Source organism: Columba livia, chromosome 22, assembly GCF_036013475.1.
Source record: "Columba livia isolate bColLiv1 breed racing homer chromosome 22, bColLiv1.pat.W.v2, whole genome shotgun sequence".
NCBI lineage: Eukaryota > Metazoa > Chordata > Aves > Columbiformes > Columbidae > Columba > Columba livia.
Window position 1 is genome coordinate 1088623 of NC_088623.1, and position 22024 is coordinate 1110646.

The 22024-nt window shown below is 56.3% G+C and overlaps 1 protein-coding gene across 1 annotated transcript; it reads right to left on the reverse strand.

Moving 5' to 3' along the window:
• Positions 1–381: 381 nt before the first annotated feature.
• Positions 382–10081, reverse strand: LOC102088274 (ubiquitin carboxyl-terminal hydrolase 42-like). The gene is made up of 13 exons (XM_065038239.1): positions 9855–10081; positions 9301–9411; positions 9123–9225; positions 8911–8978; positions 8681–8751; positions 8056–8138; positions 7527–7818; positions 7312–7452; positions 6994–7094; positions 6646–6725; positions 1518–1587; positions 1120–1183; positions 382–558 (listed from the first exon to the last, which is right to left on the reverse strand). Exons 1-13 carry the CDS (start codon positions 10039–10041, stop codon positions 382–384), a joined length of 1548 nt encoding a protein of 515 aa, XP_064894311.1. The 5' UTR covers positions 10042–10081.
• Between the last annotated feature and the right edge of the window lie 11943 nt (positions 10082–22024).

Below are 22024 nucleotides of genomic sequence, written 5' to 3' on the forward strand. Positions count from 1 at the left end.
GGTCCCAGCCCCTGCCTGGGGAGGAGGAGACTCTGCAGCCTCCAGCTGGGGAGTCACCTGCTCCCATTGCCCCAGGGGACAAGACACTCAGAGAAGATTGGTGAGGCCACCCCGCTCCAGGGACTGGCACAGCCGCCCCTCTGTCCTGAGCAAGAAGACAGGAGGCGTTTCTCCAGCCTTAATCAGGGATGGGAACAACAGTGGGGACCTGGCCCTGTACCCCAAACCAGAGCAACCACTGCAGCCCTGGAGCTGAGGGGCTCTCCCTGTCTGCCTCCATCTTAGCAAGACACCCAGCATCCGGTCTACACTCTCCCCAACACAATCTCCAGCTCAGAAGACACAAGGCACCTGTCGAAGACTGCAGGCAGAAGCTCAGGCTCACTTTTTGGCAGAAAGCACCAGCTTCATGGCTGGTGCTGGTGACGACATGGTGATGTTCAGCTCCAGAGCAGCACTGGCCAACAGGGACGATTTCAATTTTGCCAGTTTGTAGTCTTTCGGTGCACCCATCTTGGTGCTGGATGTAGCAGGGAGGTCCATGCCACAGCCTGATTCCTGAGATGTGCAGAAGCTGCTGGTTCCACCCTGGGCCTTCTGGGACGCTTTGGACAGATCCCCGCTGTGCCGTGCACTGGGCTGGCAGCACTGCTGCTGCAGGAGTCCCTCTCCAGGGTCTCAGCATTCTCCCCACTGCCCCTGGGCTCCTGGCTGGGGATGGGCTCCAGCAGCAGCTTGGGTGAGGTAGGTGGCTGATGCTCTCCCAGGAGCTCTGCCAGGACAGCTCTGCTTTGGCCCCACTTGTGTTGCTGGTGTTGCAGGAGCTCTGAACTGTTCTGGGCACAGGAGGCATCTGCAGGAGGGCGAGCAGCTTTTTGGGCCTCCAGGCTGAATCACTGTGGCAAGGACACAGGGTGATACTGCAATCCCATCCCCTCCAAGCTTAAACAGCAACTCTTAACTGAGCAGGATCCTTCCTGCAAGCCATCCTCCCTCACACCTGTCCACTGGGTGCAGTGCCTGCCTCCCTGCCAAGCTGCAGCCCACCTGCCCTCGCAGAGCAGGCAGAGGGGCAGCAGCTCCCTGCAGCTCTGGCCCAGAACAGCCTTCAGGACTCACCTGGCCTGTCACTGGTGAAGACCTGGGTCTGTTGGTCACAGCTTTTTTCACCTGATCAGAGACGCTGGCCCCAAGAGATAAAACAGAGCATGAGCACAGGGCCACAGACTGCACCAAATTACTGAGCCTGACCCCAGCCAGGCACTGGCCAGCATGCCATGAGGGACGGCTGTACTGTCCCTAATCCTATGTAGCCTCAATGGAGGAGTCGTGGCTCACGCTCAGGCAACAGGCTCTGCTGTGCCAGACAGAGGCAGCACAACAACAGAAGCTGCTTCTCTCTTGCCTGCACCCTGCCTGACACCGGCAGTTAAGCAGCCTGGAGAGCAGTAACGGTGCAGCTGCAGGAACATCCCCTGTAAGAGCAGAGCTCCCCCACCCACACCCTGCCCCACTACCTGATCTCCAGCACCAGGCCCAGGAAAGGGTCAGAGGTCTCCCAGGTGCTCTGGCACACTGAGAACTTCACTGCAAAAGCAAGAGCAGTAAGCACACCCTGGCACAACACCTGCACCCAGCACCACCCCAGCACAGCACAGGCAGCTGCCGTGTTCTCCCTCTCCAGCTTTGGGCTCTGGGATGTCGGCACCAGGATTCACAGTGTGCAATTCCACTGTGTGCTGGGACAGCAAGTGCTGGTACATTACTGCCAACATGGGTTCCTCAGCTGGTGGCAAAGAGCTGGGGGCACCCAGCCCACAGCTTTTTTCATCACTACAACACACGCCACAACCCACAGGAACCACAAGACTGACCAGCTGCACCTCTGGATAAGTTACACACACTCAGCAGGTTTCCCAAAAGATTTTTACTGCAAGGCTCTCAGGGAAACCGCTGCCCTGAGAGTCACAGGCCCAGGACCTGGCAGCCAGCGCTCAACACGGGACCACAGGGATCTGCCAAGGACTTGGTGAACCAGCATGGTGGCCTGGGTGTGGTGATCCAACCTGGAGACAGCAGCACCAGAGCTCACACTGCCCCTCCGCAATGGCCACCCCTGTCACCCACCGCTGTGTCCTCAGGATCCAAACCCATCCCAGTGGCAGCTCCTCTCTCCCTTCCCGTCAGGAGCAGCTTGCCAACATTTATCCAGCACTTGCAGTGGCCACTAACCAGGCCTGGAGCTGTCAGGAGAAAGGACTCCCTGGAGCTCACCCAGCTCTAAACTCAGCCCCAACCTGCTGCTGGGTCGGCAGCCGGCACTGCGAGCAGCGCAGAGATGGAGCAGCTGGCAAAGAGCTTTGCAGGGCAGAGCCCTCTGGGGCACAGCACTGAGGCGGACCCACTTCCCCTCTGCGTGACCAAGCGTCAGCCAAGAAAGCAGCAAGCTAAATTTCACAGGAAGAGAAAATTAACATGTAAACACTCATTTGATCCAAGGTCGTACCTGTGCGATCGCCCCGAGGCTCACGGACAGACTCAAGTCAAGAAGTCAAGTAGCCACTGCCTACAGGGACGGCTGGAATCAAGGAGAAAGGAAAAGAGTTTTCATTTCACGTTGTGATCTACCTTGTCCTCAGTGACCCGCAGTGCCTGGACGGGGGTCAGGCAACAAAATGGGACCCAGACGCATGCTGAAATTGCCAAAGCTGCAGAGGGGCTGCAGACCCCTTGGCTGGGACCTGGCAGCTTCCAAACTACTGTGACCAGGCCACATGCAACACCCCTCAAGGACCAGACGGACGAACGTGGGGGCTCTCAGGGCCTTCTGACCAGGACACCTCTCACACACACAAAAGAAAACCCACACTAAGGTGGCAGCATGGAGCACCAGGGCAAAAACGTGACCATCCATGTTTCTACTAGCAAAGAGCCTGCTGGCTACTGCAAGGCTCAACTATTGCAGGAAAATGTTAACAAATAATAAACCAAATATTAACAAATGCAAAAGGCCAGTGACCAATGAAGACTGAACACCTACCCCTGGGATTGCCCCCAGGCTCAGGAACAGGATTACACCAAGAGGCTTGATCACCATGGACTGCAGGAACCAAACAGGGAGTCAAACACAGGGGAGGAGCTTCCATGGCATGTTGGGATCTCCTTCTTCCTCAGTCACCTGCAGTGACGGGAGGGGGTGAGGTAAGGACACAGGACACACACAAAGGTGTACGTTCCCACAGCTAGAAATGGAACATACGTGACCTTTTTGCTGAGACCTAGCAGGTTTGCAGGGAAATAGTATTTATGACTTGTCTGTGTAACACCACCAAGGACCAAAAAGCTTTTGAAAAGCCTCTGAGATGATCCTGGAGACAATCACATGTGAATAACCTATTAAAACGTGAGTGTTTATTCCTTCAAGCAGACAGGCAGTGACAACGTACCTCTGGGACAGCCCAAGGCTCATAACCAGGATCCAGCTGAGAAGCTCCATCAGCTCTGCCAGTGCCATGGCCTGGAGTCAAGCACAGACCAGAGAGGTTTCCAGGCTCACAGAGCAATACTCCTGCATTTCGGGTAAAAGAGGACATAAAGAAGAGAGAAACAATGCCCATCTATTGCAGAGAAATAGCCCTATTTAGGGAGAAAACTGGAGAAATGACTAAATATTACAAATATTTGGGGGCTAAATTGGCCAATACAGGCAAAAGATTCTGAGTATTTGGTCAAAAAGTGGCCAAAAGAGGCAAAAACGTCCACATTTGGGAGCAAAACTGTTGGCAAAGGTGAAAACATCCCATAGTTGGGAACACAGCACCTCCATTAGGGGAAAAAATGGGCAAAAGCACCTGAATATATCGGGTAAAAAGAGCCAGAAAAACCAAAGCACCACTAGATTTGGATCAAAACTGGCCAAAAAGGGGTATAACATCCCCAGATTTGGGGTGAAATTGGACCACAAAGTCAAAGTACGCCCAGATTTGGGTAAAAAACGGCCAAAAGTGGCCCAAACACGCCCAGATTTGGGTAGAAACTGGACTGCAAAGCCAAAGAACTCCCAGATCTAGGCAGAAACGACCCCAAAGCGCACAAATGTGCCCAGATTTAGCTCAAAACTGGCCCAAAGGGCCAAAGCAATCCCAGCTTTGATTTGAAACAGGCCCAAAGTCTCAAAGCGTGCCCTGGGATGGGGCCGTGTGGCACGAGGCTGGGGGGCAGCGAGGGCCCACAGGGACTCAGTGCTGGTTTCTGCCCCTGGGCCACCACTCCCAGCCCCTGCTTGCCCAGAACTTGCCCCTGAAGCAGCCGCAGCCCCTCTCCCCTCCCTGCGGGGCGTCTGCCCCCTGCCCACACCCTGGTGCTGCCTGGCTCGCCCTGCCCGGCCCAGCCCGGCTGCTCTCCCGGCCCCAGCCCCAGCCCTGGCCCCACTGCTGCCCTGCTGAGCTGCTCGGGGCTGGGTGCTGCCCCTGCCCGCCCACCTGCTCCCTGCGCTCGGCTGGAGCAGCCTGGGCGTCCCGGGCTGGCAGGGGCACCAGGAGGAGGAGGAGGGTGAGGACCATGGCCCCCACGCTCGCACCATGATGCTGCTGCTGCTGCTGCCAAGACACAGCACAGCACGTCACCGTGGGGCTGTGAACTCATAGTCACATTGCAATCACCACATCTGCACACTACTGCATGGCCTTGTTCTACACCAGCATGGAAGGAACACAAGTGGAGAAGGGTGCACCTATTTGGGAGGCAGCGCTGCCTATGGGAGTGCACAGGCTCTCACTTCTTGCTTCCCAGAAATCAATCAATCAATCAATCAATCAATCCCAAAAGCACCAACTTCAAGGGTCTTGTAACTATTTTTGTCAGGCAGCTCTCTAGGAAGAAACCAGCTTTACCTGCTGGTTTTACCACAGCTTCAATGCCTTTAAAGCCACCACTTCTTACCTCTGCTTCTCCAACACAGCCTCACAGCCCAGCAAAATCATGGACGAGGCCATTTCAAATTTCACGAGGCCAACAAGAGTTTGTTTTTAATCGTGGCTTTGGCTGTTCTGCCCGCTGGTGCCCAGTGAGTGTTTCTGAGCAGCGATCCCAGCCGTGGCCGCAGGTTGCAGCTCTTCCTCCCGGGGCCTGTGGGCAGGCGGGCCGGCCGGCAGAGCTGCCCGTGGCTCTGGAAGGGCTCTCTGAGCTCTTCCTGCCAGAGGCAGCACTGGCTGCTGGTGCCCTGGGGCAGCTTGGTCCCTGCTGGGGCAGCTTTGCTGCCTCCTGGACTCTTCCTCCTCCTCTTCCTCCTCTCCAGCACCACAGGCGTGGGATGCTGTGTCCTCCCTCAGCCAGGCTGCAATCTGTCCCCGTCACCACCCACTGTTTTCCTCATCTGCATCTCCAGGGCACTGAAGCCTTCCTGCTCCTCCTCCTCCTCTGTGCTGAGGGGTCACAGTCCGTGATCTCCACAACTGCGTGTGGAGATCATAGCGGCGCCGCGGGGATCTGCTCCGCTCCCTCTGCCTCAGCTGGGTCTGCTCCCGAGCAGCTTTGGGTGCAGAACGACACCGGGAGCTGTGGCTGGAGGGCCCTGGAGCTGCATCATCCCTTAGGGCTCGGTCAGACCGTGGAGGACTGGTTCTCCAGCTCCTCGTCCTCCCTGCTGAGTGATGCTGGTCTGTGATCTCCAGAAACCGGCTGCGGAGATCACAGTCCCAGCCGTGGGGATCTGCTCCGATGTCTCATCCTTGGCCGGGTTTGCCCCTGAGCAGCTCTGGGGGCAGGAACAGACTGGGAGCTGCTGCTGGAGGACAGTGGAGGTGCTGGTGCAGACTGGGAGCTGCTGCTGGAGGGTCTTGGAGCTGCCTCGTCCCTGTGAGTGGGGTCACAGCTCAGGGGACTGGTTCTCCCCCTCCTCCCATCTGAGTGTTCATAGTCCGCGGTCTCCACAACCCAGCTGCGGAGATCGTTGCCCCAGTGCGGGGATCTGCTCCTGGGCCTCTCCCTGGCACCGTTCTCCTGGCAGGGGGCAGAAGGGCTGAATCCCCGCTCCTCTTTGCTGCTGTCCTCTCGCGCAGAGTGGAGCACACGGTCACGGGGGTGACAGCGCAGCGGGCACGCAGCTTTCCTTCTGGACACCAGCCTGAGACAGCCATGGAAGAAGCGACGCAAGCAGGAGCCCAGGGAGGAGCTGCTGTTGATCCTGCCTGGCCAGATGGGGCACGGCCAGCCCGCAGCTGCCTCCTGGGCTCCTGCCCGGCTTTGCTGGCTGGTGATGGCTGGTGCAGATGAGCTGCTGTCCTCTGGAGACTCCACCGTGCCTCCTGCCATGTCCTGCAAAGAGAGCTGTGAGAAGCTCCTGCCCTCTCCTCCTGACAGGACCATAACAGTGGGGAAACCCCTGAAGCTGTGAGGGGACAGCCAAGGGCCTCCCAAAGGCTCCTGGAGGCTGCAGAGGGGCCAAGGAGGACAAATGGGATGGATCCAGGTGGATGTTGGGAGTGGGAGCCGTGCTGCAACTGTGCAGAAAGCTGCCGTGTGGGAGGGAAAAGAGAGCGCTGCCAAGATCCCCAAAAGAAACCCGCTGTCCATCTGGTGCCCTGACCACCTCCCCACAGCCGCCTTAGTCCTATGGGGCAGATGCTGCTGTCCCACAGAACGCACCTGCTTGCTGCCGGCCGCCCACTGACTGAGGAGGGAACGGGCTTCTGGTGGTGCTGGCGAGGAAGAAGCCCTTTGTCCAACTTCCAAATCAGAGCACCTGGGTTAAAAAAGAGGGATCTCTGTTGGGGGCTGTTCTTGCAGCCTCCTCTGGGTTCTGGCATTTTCTTGGAACAGTTTATATGACAGGGAGAAGATGCAACTAAGACCACAAATGGGAAATGTGGTTGGGCTGAAGGATGCAGGTGGTAATTGTCTGCTATGACAGAAACACTCAACAGGATGAGAAGAAAAATAGGAAAGCCAGGAAAAGGAAATGTGTTCTGAACACAGTTTAAAACTTGTGATTACCTGATGTAAAACAGTAAATAGGCTTGCTGCCTGAGGACTGTGTCACTGTCGCAAAGATCCACAGACTTGTCGTCCATGTGGTACCACAGTCCATCACTGGCCTGCAAAGAAAAGCGTCGATATCTGGAGATGAATGGCACGGCTTCTCCACAAAACACAGGCCAAAAACTGCTGAACCAGCAGTGTCCAAAACATATGCATTCCAGCCCCTGAGGAAACCTTCTCCCATCAAATCCATGGCTGTCAGTAACACGGCCGGGAAAGTCAGTTTTCCCCAGGATACATTTTTCCGTTGTTCAGAAGGAAGTAGCTTTTCACCTTTATGTAGCAGAAGTAGTGTCCTGCACGGCAGCTGCCACCTCCGTGCACCAGGACGGCGTATAAGGAGTAGAGGAGCGGTTCTCCGGCTGCCTGAGACATGTACGGGCGAAGATCCAGGTACTGGGGATACTCCACGACCTACGGAGAGACCAGGAGGGCTCAGCAATGACCCTGGAACACTTCAGGACACAGCAATATGTCCCGAGTTGGGCGTCAGGAAACTCATCTGGACCAAAGCAGCTCTGTGGGAGCAGAGGACACACTTGTCTTCTCACAGGAAGTGTCCCCAGAAGGGAACGTGAAAATCTCAACATGAGAAGCTTGTGACAGAGCGTCCGGCTTTGGGAAACCCGCTCCAGGAAGAGAACGTTGCACTCCAGTTGTGCACACACCTTGCTGATCTTGTCGCCGGTGAAAGCTTCAAACCTCTTCAGACAGACCGTGAGAACCTTGGGCGCGCGATGGACCGTGAACCTCTTGGAGGCGGCAGTCACCTTGTCACACCTTGAAAGCCAGGACAGAGCCAAGGGCTGAAACGCACCATTTTTTCCCCCAAAGGCCAGACAGACTTTCCTGTCTCACACATCCCTGTGCTCTTTTAAGGCTATTCAGTACCATAATGCCATGTTAAAAAACCTGCGTCTCATTACTGTGCCTTAATTCAATGTGAAAAGCTGACTTCTGCTCAATGACACCTTCGCGCAGGATCCAGTATGAATACATCATCAATAATGGCCTTACTTGCTACATTTAAAGCAGTTTTCACCATCCAGGTGCTCCGGTTTCACAAAGTCTTCCAGAGCTGCGGTGACAGATGCGGCTGCCTGGAGGAGTGAGAAGGGAGAGCCCTGAGCTCTGGGAAATTCCCACACCCAAACACTTACGAGGAGTTTACGCAAAAAAACCAGCTCGATGAGGCTGAGGAGACCCACTGTGAACCCGCAAGCAGTGCCCAGGAGGCAGAAAGAGGGTGTGATGCTGAACATCTCCCTCATTTCTCAGGGATTCCCAGGGTTCTCCAGAGCCACCTCTTTGTGGCACTGCACAGTTCAGCTGCGATGGTATGGGTGTCACCAGTGATGGAAACAACACCCCCATGAGCCTGGGAGCCAGACGGGTGTTGCGGGAGGGCAAGGGAAGAAGGAGGAGGGTACGCCATGGTGCAGAGAGGGGCACGTGTGCCTGTCCAGCTGAAACCAGCTCTGACAGGGAGACCACTGCCATGGCCTCTGCAGAACACAGTCCATTCCACCTCCCGCCCACCGCCAACCTCTCTTGTCAGATACATTTTTAAGCCAACTGTGTGGAATCTGGAAAGCTACAGGGGCCTTGGGACGTCTTGAAGCACAATTACAAACTCTCTTACTTTGATATCCAGAGGAACATCCAGGAAGGCCTCGTAGGAATCGGAAACCGCTTGGCAGCTCCAGCATGTGACTGGAAGGCAAATGGAAATGCTCAGTGACAGGGGAAGTCGACAGACTGTGCCGGGTTACCCTCTCACACCCACTGTGCCAATCACACCATCGGCTGTTATCGCAGGCAGACAGGAGGGCACAGACGATTCCAAGGAGAGCAATAGCAGTGGAAAAGTACCTCTGGATCTCAGAAAGCCCCCAAAGATCTGATGGACGATGGTGGTTGCTTGAGAGGACATGTCCAAGCTGCAAACCAATGGGAAGGCAGAGTTATCTCCTCCCAGAGTCTGGCTTTGTCTGAAAACCCTGGGCATAGTTTTCCTTGAGGGGAGGACATCAAGGACTCCAAAGGGCTTGGGAACGCTGGAAACACAATTTGCTTGCACTTACTCGCTGTTTCCTCTCAGACAAGCTCTCTGCATGGCATCCATGGTGCAGCGTAAGAACTCGTGGGCGTCCTCCTGCCTGCCATGCTGGAAATTTTCTCCTATTTCTAAGAAAGAAGAAGTTACTAGTTCTCTCCTACGAGAACGGCATCAATCATGTCACAGCACCTGCACTGACTCACCTGTGAGAAAATCGACGACAGCCCAAGGCTCGATGGCACTGGCTGAGGAATGCAGGACCTGTTGAACGTGCACTTCCATCCTGCACATGACGCAGAAGCCTTTCTGGCCACCTGGAGAGGGAGGGAGGAATGGGAGAGGAAAGCTCCTCAGGTTTGCAAAATATCCACAGCGATGGGAAACCTAATGGAGGTCTTGCAGTTTAAGAATTCTCCATTCCACCCAAGTTGCCCAAGTCCCAACAAGCCCGGGACATTTTAACGCACGGAAAACTTTCTTCAGAGGGATGCTGAACTGACAGAAGCTTTCTGTGCAATAAGCAAAGGAGTTTAACTTGCAGGAACAGGGACCAAGAGCCTGGGATAGAAAGAGGTGCCTTTCTGAAGATGAACACATCCAGATACAACAAGCTGCTTCTAGGCTTGAGTGTTCAGAGAACACCAACTCAGGGAGCTGACAAAGAAGGGCCACTTTTCTCCTAGATCAGCTTCCAGATTCTGGGAGCCCTTGGGCCCTGCTCAACAGATGGACAAGGAATGTTCCCTAAAGTACTCACAGGCCCGGCTGTGCTCCCCAGAGAGCAGGTGGTTGGCCAGAGGCGGGGTGTAGGTCAGGCACTGCAGGACGGAGTTGAGGAAGCACGTGTTGCCCAGGTTGTGCAGTCCCGCTCCAGCTCTCTGGCTGTGCTGCCAGGCCATGCAAATCTTCTCTGGGGGAAAGAGGATCCTCTGCGGCGGAGCCATTCCCTCAGCAACGACTGCCAAGAAACCACATTGGAAGAGAGATGAGTCCATGTTCTTGCAGAGAAGCAGATTTAAAAGTTGAGTTCTGTATCTGTACAGGAGCACCCAGGAAAACAAGCTCTATCCTCCCACACAGAAAAACTGGGGGAAGCCTAACACTGCTCTTGAAAGTTCCTGGTCAAGGAGCACTTTTGGAAAATAGCGTGTTCCCCTGCTCACTTTGCCAAAAGTGCAACAAATCCCCACTCTGACTTTTGTGCCCTGAGCAACCTTCCTTTCCTTCTGGAGTCTTGACCTGGATCAGCCCCCGGCACAGTCTCCCCGTGCGTGTCAGGGCTGGAGGGTGCCCGGCAGACGGGCTGCAATGCTGGAGCCAGGCAGGACGGGGAAAGCCGGGTGCAGCGGGTGAGGAACTCGCTTCAGACGGGCAGGAAAGGTCCCCGTCCCACAGCACGGTTGCCTCCTGCCCGCCCAGCTGCCTCTCGCTGCCCGTGCCCTGGAGCAGGAGCTGGGTCCCCTCTGCACGCAGAGGCTGTGCTGGGGCCGGCTCCCAGCTCGGAGCAGCCCTGGACTTCAGGCAGCATCATGGCCAACACCTGTGGAACCCCCCTGCCAGCGTGCAGAGAAACGTGATCCCGGTGTTGAGCAGGGAGTGCTCGCTGGCCCCCGCCCTGCCCAGACAACCAGGGCCCCTCACTCACCCATCTCCAGGTCCTGGGCCATGCACAGCTCCTGGGGCTCTGCTGGAGAGCTGCTCTCCTGGGGAGCCCTGTCCTCCTCCAGGGCCACCACGGGGCAGGTGAGGTGTTTGTCTGCCATCTCGTGGGTTTGGGGAAAGAGGTATAGGTGAGGAATTGGGAAGACTTGGTGAAACACCACGAGTCTGCCAAGGGCAGCCGGGAAAGACGTGGGCTGCACTTGGGGAGTCCTCAGCACAAGGCTGCCGGGGGCAGAGGGGAGTCTGCCAGGGGCAGCTAAAGTGAGGGTATGGTTGGACTCGACGATCTTAAAGGTGCCGGACAGTGTGGGCCGGGGCTGCAGCTGCGCTGAGCACATGCAGCACCGCGATTGAGAGACGGGGCGCGGTTTGATGCAAACAAAATGTCCGCTTTATTAGTGTACTTCACATACATTTATACTTTTCCTCAGCAATGTGCTTCGAGCTGATTGGTGTTTCTGTTACCGTGTTACAGACTGATTGGTCTACACTGTACACATTCACAGACTGGCTGGTGCTAAGACATTTTCTTAAACAGTTACTACCCCAACCCAAGCAATCTTCCCTGTGCAAAAACAAGAGTCTCCTTTTTACAGGACAACATTATTAACTTGTGAACCTTGTCTAAACATAGAATCAGCGCTCTCCACTCCTTCTAATTAAGGTTCTCGCCTCTATCCTTCCCATGGCCTGTGACCAACAAGTTCCAGCACATCTCCTTTTACCAATTGATAAGTGCTGGGAGTTTTGCTGAGGCCAGCCAAATCCTGTCCCACAATGCAGGGTAGTGGGTGTCACAATGCGAGGTCACAAAGGGCCCCACTGTGACCCTGTGCCTGGGGAGCAAGGGGCACCATGTCCTGTTGGGAGGAACAGGCCAGTTCAGCCCTGGGCACCTGGGTGCTCTCAGGTGTCTCCAGGTCCCCCTTTGCCCTCATGTCCCCTTGGGACTGCCCTGTTGCCCTGTGGTGTGTTCCAGAGACCCGTGTTCACCTGGCTGGCTGATCTGAACAGCAGTGAAGCTGCTCCTGTAGTGGGTTTGTAGAAGTTTCTAGGGAACTCCAAGGGTGGGCAGCAGAGGGCATGGGCTTTGTGTGCTGTCTCACCGCTTACAGAAGCTCTCAGTGGCTTGAGGATAAACTGACCATATAACCAAGTGACAAACTGTTGGAGCGGGCAGAGCACAAAAGGAGGAATCCAGGTGGTGGGGGGTGAAAAAGGTGAAGGGACTCTGCCGCCTGCCAGGGTCAGCGCTCAGCCTGCCCCGGGAGAGCCCAGCAACACTGAGGGGAGAAGCTGTGTGGGGAAGGAGCAAGCCCTATTGGGCAGGAAAGTTGCTTCTGCTGTTGAGAGGGCGCCGTGTGGTCAGTGCTGCTCACAGTTCCAGATCACCCGCAGGATTTTTTGCGGCTATTAGAAATGACACATACCAGGACACAGACAGAAATTCGCGCAGAGGCAGAGATCTTGTTCAGGAAGGAGCGCAGAGCCTGGCCAAGCAGAGACCTGACCTAGGCCTAGGCTGCCTTCTTTATTCACCATTGACAACGTATAGGATTTACAGGTACGGGCCTGGACTAAGATGTTTGCAAAAGGTGTTTTTCCACTAATTGTTATTAAAAACACACTAAACTCATGTGATGTTTCTCTCACTTGTTTTTCCACTCATTCACAGACCAGGCCCAAGGACATTCACACATCCCATGCACTAGGGGTCGGTTGTCCAGCCCGAGATACCATTCTGACGAGTCTGGGCTATAACTTTTTACAATTAGGAGAAATGTACTTCAAAGTAATCTGTCCAAGGCCCTTTACATATTATTGTGTTAGTATTATGTCTTTGGCCGTCCGGATGGTCGTGTTAGTATTGATCTTCCTTTATCATCCAGGTGGCTGGAACCGCACATCTTGCTTTCCCACGTTTTACTTTCCAACACGGGTCCTCAAGACATTATCTTAGAATCTCTCACATATGGCCAGTTGAACAGCTTGTCAGAGGAAATAAGGTGAAGTGAGTGCACTCTGATGAAAACAAGATTTCATACAAGTTGCTCATTGTTTTACTTGTCTATTAATACTATTTAACAGATTTAAAGCAGTACAGACAATGCCACATTGTACACCTCGTGTTGCAAACATCGGCACTGAGTGTATTTCTGATATGAAATACAGGTGGATGCCTCTTGGAAAATTTTTGTTCCTTTATAGAATGTCTTTCCATTTTTTTTCAATTGTCTGGAATGCTTTTCCTATTCATATTCTTTCCCTTTTTTTCCATCCCAGGATGTGAATGTAACTTCCTACGATCGTCTCTTTAGGAAAGAGAGTGAAATCCAGGGGTTTACTTTGCTCTAGTTGGGAGGGGAGCAAATACAGCGGTTTTGACTATTGATGTGATTCAGAGCAGCACACCAGACAGATGTGCTGGGTGCAGCTTTTTAATGCGAGACTTGCAGAATCAACAAGAATAAACAAGCCATTTCTGCCAAAGCAGCAGCTGCTGAAAGTGACATAACACAGGCTGATTGTGCACGTCCCAATGTGAATGGTCAGCAAAGACCAGGAGAAAACCCTTGGACACTGAAGATGAATTTGACGCTTCCCGCCATCACATCCTGCTCTGCTGAGGCCATGGCATGAGGGGCAAGGTGTCAGGCAGAGTGACAGCCCAAGCAGCCAATCAGAGGTCAGCCCCTCAGATGAAGGGCGGGCACTGCACTGCACACCCAGTCTGAGCAGTTTACGTGATGGGATTTTGAGAGCTGTGTGATGGCATGTGCCCATGTTGCAGTCTCTTTTGTTTTAAACATGGAGGTTGAGTCCCTGGAACTGAAATGGGCTGGATGAGCCAGCGGCAAGTGAGACTGACACTGGCTGACGGCCCGGTCCAGAGCGTGTTGCTCAGTGGCACCAAGTCTGGTTGCAGGCCAGTTACAGGCAGTGTCTCCCAGGGGTCAAACTGGGTCCAATCCTGTTTAACATCTTCCTTAAGTGGTCGGGATGGTGGGGCAGAGTGCACCCTCAGCAAGCTGGCGGAGGACACCACACTGGGAGGAGTGGCACTTAGGCCAGGGGGTCGTGCTGCCATCCGCAGGGACCTGGGCACACTGGAGAGATGGGCTGACAGAGATCTCACGCAGCTCAGCAGAGGGTGCTGTGTGAGTGACGCGCACTGGCAGAGAGTGCCCAGGGAGCTTGTGGAGTCTCCTTCCTTGGAGATGTTCCACAGCCCTGTGAACACCATCGTGGACAACCGGCTGCAGGTGGCCCTGCTTGAGCAGGGGGTGGGACCAGGTGACCTCACCCTCCAAGTGACCTCACCCTTCAGGTGACCTCCTGGCCAGTCTCAAGTAGCCTGTGATCTGTGAAATGGATGCCTAGAAGAGGATCCAGCCACTAACACTGTCACCCTCAGGCAGCCATCGACAACTCCACCAGCAAGCTGCAGTCCCTGGAGGGAGAAATCCACCCCTGAGGAGCACAGGCACCTGCACCCCGAATCCCAGAGCTGCCCCAGCCCGCTCCCCCTGCAGCTGTCCCAGCCCAAAACCTCCCTGACCTGTCCCACAGCTCCGGGCCACCCCACGGCCTCTCCTGGCAGCAGCAGCTGGGCCTGGGGCTGCTCCATCCTCCGTTAACGCAGGTGCCAGCAGCACGGGTGCGGGGAAGGAGCGGGGTGTGCAGGAGCTCCTGCAGCAGGCGGTCTCCAGCCAAGCAGCTGCGGGAATCGTGGCTGCTGGTTTGTTCTCTGCCAGAGGCTGCACTGGGGCCCTGGGGCTGTTGTTGCTGCATCTGGCTCAGGTGTGCGTGGGCTGCTTTGGCCTTGTTCTCCTGGTGGGGTGTGTAAAGGGGCAGGTGGGCACTTGCTGGCTTTGGAGAGGAGCTGCTGGGGCTGGAGCTGGAGAGAGCATTAGAAGGAGAAGCAGCTGGAGGATGAAGTAGAGGGGATCCCCACAGCTGCTGCTCCAGCTGCACAAGAGACAGCTGCCCCTCTGGGCGAGGAAGAGTCCCTGTGAGCCGCCTCAGCAGAGCAGATCACAAACGTGCACCGCAGGGTCTGTGTCAGGGAGGAAAATTACTGTACGGCCGTAGAGTGTGTGTTTGCGTGGTGTGTGTCTGGGAAGCCTCGTGGTGTAAGAGCTGTCAAACACCAGTGTCTTCTCCTAGGTGGAGGATGGGCAAGCGGCTGGGGCTACAGAAGAGAAAGGGAGGACAGAAACACAGAGACAGAGTTGCCTGAACTCCACAACTTGCCTGGCAGTGCAGAGAGCGGGAACTGTGGTGAGCCCTGGGCCCTGGGGGTCGTGTCACCCTCTTTTGTGTCCCAGTCCTTCCCTGCCCTCTCCTGTTTCCTTCTTTGTCGGGTTCTTTTGGCTTCCACGTAGCTCTCTTCCCCTCTGTTATTATGCTCTGCTCCCTGTCACCCCTTTCTCTTTTCTCCAAGTCTTTGTCATCCAACTGTTCCTCTCCTCATTGCTGCTCTTTCCTGCTCCCTGTGCATTTTTTTTTCTGTCCCTCTCTACCCTTCAGGCCATTGTCTCTTTCTTCTTCTCCATCTCTTTGTCTTGATCTGCGTCCCTGTCTTTTTCCCTCATAATCTTCCTGACCTGTTCTCTGTCTTTTGTCTCTTTCTGCCTCTATGTCCTGCTCTCTGCCCTTGTCTTCCCCTCTCCTTCATTCCTTCTGCTCTTCTTTCCTTCTTTCTCTCTTGCCGTGTTCTGTTCGCTGTCGTGGGTCCAAAGCGGGGCAGAGTGACAGCCCAGGGACCAATGCGGGGCAGCGTCACCTCAGGGAGGAGACTGGCCGCCCTGCCGCCCTGTGCTGGCAAAGGTGGAAGTGAGAAGGCGGCGGCTCTGCCGGTGGCCGGGCTGAGCTGGGACGTGGCGCCCGTGGGGCTGCCCCAGGGCTGAGCAGCCCCCGGCCCTGGCCCCGCCTCCTCTCTTCAGCCCTCCCCCCCTTGCCCGTGTTCTGGACCCCCAGTCTCTGTGGGAGCCACCGCCTCACAGAGTCAGTGTCCCTGGGCTGTGCCACCACACAGCAGCCATGGGCCACTGGGCTTCTCGCCGCCATCGCCGCCAGCACGTGACCGACAGCGATGAGGACGTGACGCTGAGGTGGAGGACGGGGTGGGTGGTGATGATGGCGGGGGCCGTGTTTGCCGTGGGGGTGCTCGCTCTCATCTCACCCACGTCCCCTCCCGCAGCACAAGCGACCCCACAGCGCCTGGAGGACGGTGAGGAGGGGAGGACGTGGCCGCCATCCCACGTCTGGCCTGAGATGGTGAGTGGAGCAGGGGGGTGGCGGGGCTGGGGTCTCCCCTCAGAGCAGGGGGTCCCAGGGCTGACGCTCTCCCCGCCTCCCCACAGCTCCTGCTCATCATCTCCTGACGCTGCCCGACCTGCTGAGCCGGGGCCAGACCTGCTGCTGCCGCCACGAGCTGTGAACAGCGAGGCCGCCTGGGGCCACTTCTGCCCCCTCTGCCCCCACCAGCACCCGGCCCTGCAAGATGCCGCAGTCTCAGCTGTGAGCCCCCGGCACCGCCAAGGGAGGGGAGGGTGGTGGCACTTTGTCCCCAGCCCATGACAACGTCTCTGCTTCCCCCTCCAGACACCAACGGGCTGAGCCTCCAGGGCCTGGGCCCCTGTCAGCAGCCAGCGCTGGTGGCCTCCATCCCATCCCCCTTTGCTCACGGCCACCACAAGCTGCCGCCTGCCCAGCAGCACCTCTTCCTCCTGGGTTATGGCAGGACCCTCTTCTTCCTCCATGACTCTGGCTGCCACACCTGCCACTGCCAGGCCCTCTCCCGTGGCATCGATGACGTACGCCGACCCCTCACCCCACCCCTTTCGCCCATGCCACCGCCACGCTGGGTGACCGTCCCCTCCTCCCCACGGGTGACAGCAGGCCCCTGTGAGGAGCCCACCCATATCTACGTGCTGATGGGGCAGGAGCAGCAACAGCTCAGCAGCAGGTCCTCGTCACAGAAGGTAACGTGCATTGGAGACTTTCAAAAGGCCTTTGAAACTGCTGTGAACTGGGGCCCCGTGAGAGTCATGGGAAGGTCATCAGCCTTGCAGCTCTGCAGCAGTTAAAACTGCCACTGAAACACTCTCGGTGGCAGATGCTGTTCTGTGGGTTTCAATTTGGGTATTTTTTAATCATTTTGTTGAGGTGCAATTCTTTATTTGGAATCAGGTGACGGGATTGACGCTCATCTTCTCTTTCTGGAGCACATCCTGACATCCTTTGTCATCCAGAGCCCTGTGTTCCTGAGAGGAGCGATGGCCACAACGGAGAATGACCTCTGTGAGTAGCAGCTGCAGCAGCAGCCTCGGACTTTGTGAATCCCCAAGGTCAACGGACGTGGCTGGTGCTCAATTCCTGAATACTGATGTGCTGACAACCCAGAGTGGATTCTGGGGCACTTCCTGAGAGCAGCCAGACTTACCAAGGTGTTCTCAATTAGACAGGGGAAGTTGTGTTTCCTCACTCCCAGCCGCTCTGTACAGGAGTTTTAAAGATGTCGTTGCTCGCAGAAAGGTCCGACATCAGTAGGGTTACCTTCTGTGCCAGGTACTTGGTTGTTTTCATCAACTTACAATCAAGAAAAGGGAAGACTTGACCTGCTAATGCCATTCAAGACTCTAGAGGGAAAGGAAGGTTGTCTGCGGCACAGAAACGAGTGTGGGTTTGTTGGACTTGAGGCAAAGTAAGCAGGGGAACACACTTTTTCAAAACTGTTTCTTGACCAGCAAATTGCAATGGCAGTGTTAGGCTTGCCCCAACGTATCTCTGTTGGAGGTTAGGGCTGGTTGTCCTGGGTACTCCTGTAGAAAACTTGACTGTTAAAATGCGCTTTCATGCAACAACATTATTTCTTTTCAAATGTGGTTTCTTGGCAGTCATTGCTGAGGGAATGGCTCCACCACAGAGGATCTTCTTTCCCCTAGAGAAGATTTGCATGGCCTCGCAGCACAACCAGAGAGCTGGAGCGGGACTGCACAACGTGGGCAACCCATGCTTCCTCAATTCCATCCTGCAGTGCCTGACGTACACCACGCTCTGGCCAACCACCTGCTCTCTGGGGAGCACAGCCAGGCCTGTCAGTACTTCTGTGAACATTTCCTTCTAAATCTGCTGGGCAGTTCCCAAGGGCTGCCAGTATCTGGAACTGATTTAGGAGAAAAGCAGCCCTTGTTTGTCAGTCCCTGCAGGGCTGTTCTTTGAACATGCAAGCCTACAAGCTGCTTCTTCTATCTCTTTCTTTCCCCAGGTCTCAGTCCCTCTTCTTGTAAGTTAAATTCTCTCTGCTTATTGTACAGAAACCTTTGGTGAGTTCAGCATCCCTATCCCAGCATCCAGCTGGATCCCTTCCATTTGTGCTCCTTGGCCCCCCTGCAGCCTCCAGGAGAGCGTCTGGGGGGCTCTTACAGCTTCTGGAGTTTCCCCACTGGTGGGTCCTGTCAGGAGGGGAGGGCAGGACCTTTTCACAGCCCTCTTTGCAGGACATGGCGGGGGGCACGGTGGAGTCTCCAGAGGACAGCAGCTCATCTGCACCAGCCATCACCAGCCAGCAAAGCCGGGCAGGAGCCCAGGAGGCAGCTGCGGGCTGGCCGTGCCCCATCTGGCCAGGCAGGATCAACAGCAGCTCCTCCCTGGGCTCCTGCTTGCGTCGCTTCTTCCATGGCTGTCTCAGGCTGGTGTCCAGAAGGAAAGCTGCGTGCCCGCTGCGCTGTCACCCCCGTGACCGTGTGCTCCACGCTGCACGAGAGGACAGCAGCAAAGAGGAGCGGGGATTCAGCTCTTCTGCCCCCTGCCAGGAGAACAGTGCCAGGGAGAGGCCCAGGAGCAGATCCCCGCACTGGGGCAACGATCTCCACAGCTGGGTTGTGGAGACCGCAGACTACGAACACTCAGATGGGAGGAGGGGGAGAACCAGTCCCCTGAGCTGTGACCCCACTCACAGGGACGAGGCAGCTCCAATACCCTCCAGTGGCAGCTCCCAGTCTGCACCAGCACCTCCACTGTCCTCCAGCAGCAGCTCCCAGTCTGTTCCTGCCCCCAGAGCTGCTCAGGGGCAAACCCGGCCAAGGATGAGACATCGGAGCAGATCCCCACGGCGGGACTATGATCTCCGCAGCCAGTTTCTGGAGATCACAGACCAGCATCGCTCAGCAGGGAGGACGAGGAGCTGGAGAACCAGTCCTCCACGGTCTGACCGAGCCCTAAGGGATGATGCAGCTCCAGGGCCCTCCAGCCACAGCTCCCGGTGTCGTTCTGCACCCAAAGCTGCTCGGGAGCAGACCCAGCTGAGGCAGAGGGAGCGGAGCAGATCCCCGCGGCGCCGCTATGATCTCCACACGCAGTTGTGGAGATCACGGACTGTGACCCCTCAGCACAGAGGAGGAGGAGGAGCAGGAAGGCTTCAGTGCCCTGGAGATGCAGATGAGGAAAACAGTGGGTGGTGACGGGGACAGATTGCAGCCTGGCTGAGGGAGGACACAGCATCCCACGCCTGTGGTGCTGGAGAGGAGGAAGAGGAGGAGGAAGAGTCCAGGAGGCAGCAAAGCTGCCCCAGCAGGGACCAAGCTGCCCCAGGGCACCAGCAGCCAGTGCTGCCTCTGGCAGGAAGAGCTCAGAGAGCCCTTCCAGAGCCACGGGCAGCTCTGCCGGCCGGCCCGCCTGCCCACAGGCCCCGGGAGGAAGAGCTGCAACCTGCGGCCACGGCTGGGATCGCTGCTCAGAAACACTCACTGGGCACCAGCGGGCAGAACAGCCAAAGCCACGATTAAAAACAAACTCTTGTTGGCCTCGTGTGTCTCATTTGTGGGGTGTTTGCTTCTCGGTGGGTTTTGAGGCAATTGGAGAAATGCCCATTCTGAGAAGTCTCTGTAGTGGGTTTTGGGAGCTGTGTGCTGTGTGTGCCCATCTTGCCGTCTCTTCTGTTTCAATGTGGAGTTGTAAGGAGCCATTGAAAGGGGGAATGTTGTTTTTGGAACGGATCTGGCACCTGGCCCCAGCAGGGGAAGGACTCAGAGACATCAGCCCACGAATCCTTAACGTAAAACAAAGTCCATTTGAAATAATCCCGGAATCCAAACGGATTGCTGTATTTAAAAGTTAATCTAGGGGGAAGGGTACCCAAAGAGCCAGGAATCCATATTTTGAATAAATCAATAGGTTAGAGGTTGTTAGAATTAGATGAATGAGACAGGCAAACCGAGGCAAGCAGTGGGCAGTCTGTAAACCCTGCAGTACCAGCCGATGGGGAGCAGGGAGGGGATGTGCAGCTGGGATCGGTGGATATGTAAGCGGGGGCTTTTTGTCCTACTCCCCGTGCCTGTCTTTGGGTAGAACACCTGGTCTTGCAAAATGGTTTATAAAATACGCTTTGCTGAGAGATGCTGCCCGGGCCTGTTCTATTGGCAAGGTGATTGTTTCCTGCAGCAGGATTTGCAGCAGAAGTTGGGCAGGACAAGAGCGCCCATGCGGTCAGAAAGCACAGCAGACAGCTGGACCGTGGGGTCACGGGCACCAAACCCAGCTCGGGTGGGAACCAAGAGGGTCCCCTCGTGTTCAGGGCCCAAAGCGCCATCTGTAGCATCTGCCCGTCCTTCTGAGTGCCCAGAGCCTCCTTCCTGGGGCCAAATCCTCGTGTTCAGGGTCCCCACGTGTCTTTCATCACCCACGGCCTTTGCTCAGGGCCCACAGTTCATTCTCAGGTGGAGCTCGCTGCCTGGCAACAACCGCCCGGAAGTCCGGGGCCAGTCAGTGGATGAAACGCAGCCAATCACATTGGAGGAGGCGGGGTAACTCATGTGATTGAAATGTAAGCAGCCAATCAAGCTTTGCGAGCTGCAGGACAGTTGGCGACAGTGGAACAAACTGGGCAGCGTTCGGGGCGGGCTGTGCTGGCTGCACCAATCACTCCTGGTGGGAGTGCAGCACATGGATGATTGACAAGGGTCTGGCCAATCACTTGGTGGGGGGGGCAGTGGGAAAACCCAGCCAGCCAAGCAGAGGAAACCTTGCCTCAGGGAAGACGGACACTGTGGAGGGAAAGACCCCTCAGGCAGCCAATCAGAGAGAGCATCACCTCAGGGCAGGGTGGGCCCCAAACCAGGGCAGAGTCACAGCCCAGACAGCCAATCAGCTGCAGGATCAGCTCAGGGGAGGAGACTGACAGCCCTCCCGACCAATGGTGGCGCAGCCCAGGCTGAGCAGGCGGTTGCTCTGCAGGCGGCCAGGGTGAGTTTTGCCATGGCGCCCGTGGAGCTGCCCCGAGGCTGAGCAGCGCCCGGCCCAGCCCTGGGGCCCTTTTTCCTCCCTCTGGGGCCCTGGGGATGTTGTTGCTGCCTCTGGCTCAGGTGTGCGTGGGCTGCTCTGGCCTTGTTCTCCTGGGCGGGGGAGGGGGCAGGGGGCACTTGCTGGAGAGGAGCTGCTGGGGCTGGAGCTGGAGAGAGCAGGAGAAGGAGAAGCAGCTGGAGGGTGAAGTGCAGGAGATCCCCACAGCTGCTGCTGCAGCTGCACAGGAGACAGCTGCCCCTCTGGGTGAGGAAGAGTCCCTGTGAGCAGCCTCAGCAGAGCAGATCACGAACCTGCACCGCAGGGTCTGTGTCAGTGAGGAAAATTACAGCACGGCCGTAGAGTGTGTGTGTGTGGTGTGTGTCTGGGAAGCCTCGTGGTGTAAGAGCTGTAGAACACCGATGTGTTCTCTTAGGTGCAGGATGGGCGAGCGACTGGAGCTGCACACTAGGAGGGGAGGAAAAGACAGATAGACAGAGTTGCCTGAACTCCACAGCTTGCCTGGCAGTGCAGAGAGCAGGAACTGTGGTGAGTCCTGGGCCCTCGGGGTCATTTCATCCTGTTTTGTGTTCCAGTCCCTCCCTGCTCCCTCCTCTTTCCTGCTGTGTCCTTCTTCCTCTTCATCTCTTCTCTCTCTGTCCCTCTGCTGCTTCCTCACCGTTTCCCCCACCCTTCTCCATCTCTGTGCAGGGTTTCTCGTATCTCCCTCTCTGTCTCCTCCCCTCTGTGGTTCTCATCATCCCTGGTTTCTCTTTGTCGTCATTCTGGTCTGTTGCTCTGTCCTGCTCCCTGCCCCATCATTTCTCACTGTATCCCTCTGTCCTGCTCCCTGCACCTATTCCTGCCCCTCTTCTTTTTTACTCCCTCTCCGTCTTGTGTGCCCACCCCAGGATTTTTTCCCCAATCTCTGTCCTGCCCCCAACCCTTATTGTTCTTTCTCTCTCCTGCTCCCTTTCTGTC

Excerpts from the sequence above, each read along its gene's own strand:
- LOC102088274 (XM_065038239.1), bottom strand. The coding sequence starts at position 10,041 with ATGGCTCCGCCGCAGAGGATCCTCTTTCCCCCAGAGAAGATTTGCATG. Across the intron at positions 9,412-9,854 it reads TGGGGAGCACAGCCGGGCCT|GTGGCCAGAAAGGCTTCTGC; the intron begins GTGAGTACTTTA and ends CTCCCTCTCCAG. Across the intron at positions 1,588-6,645 it reads GGGCGGCCGGCAGCAAGCAG|TGAAGTTCTCAGTGTGCCAG; the intron begins GTGCGTTCTGTG and ends TTGCTTTTGCAG.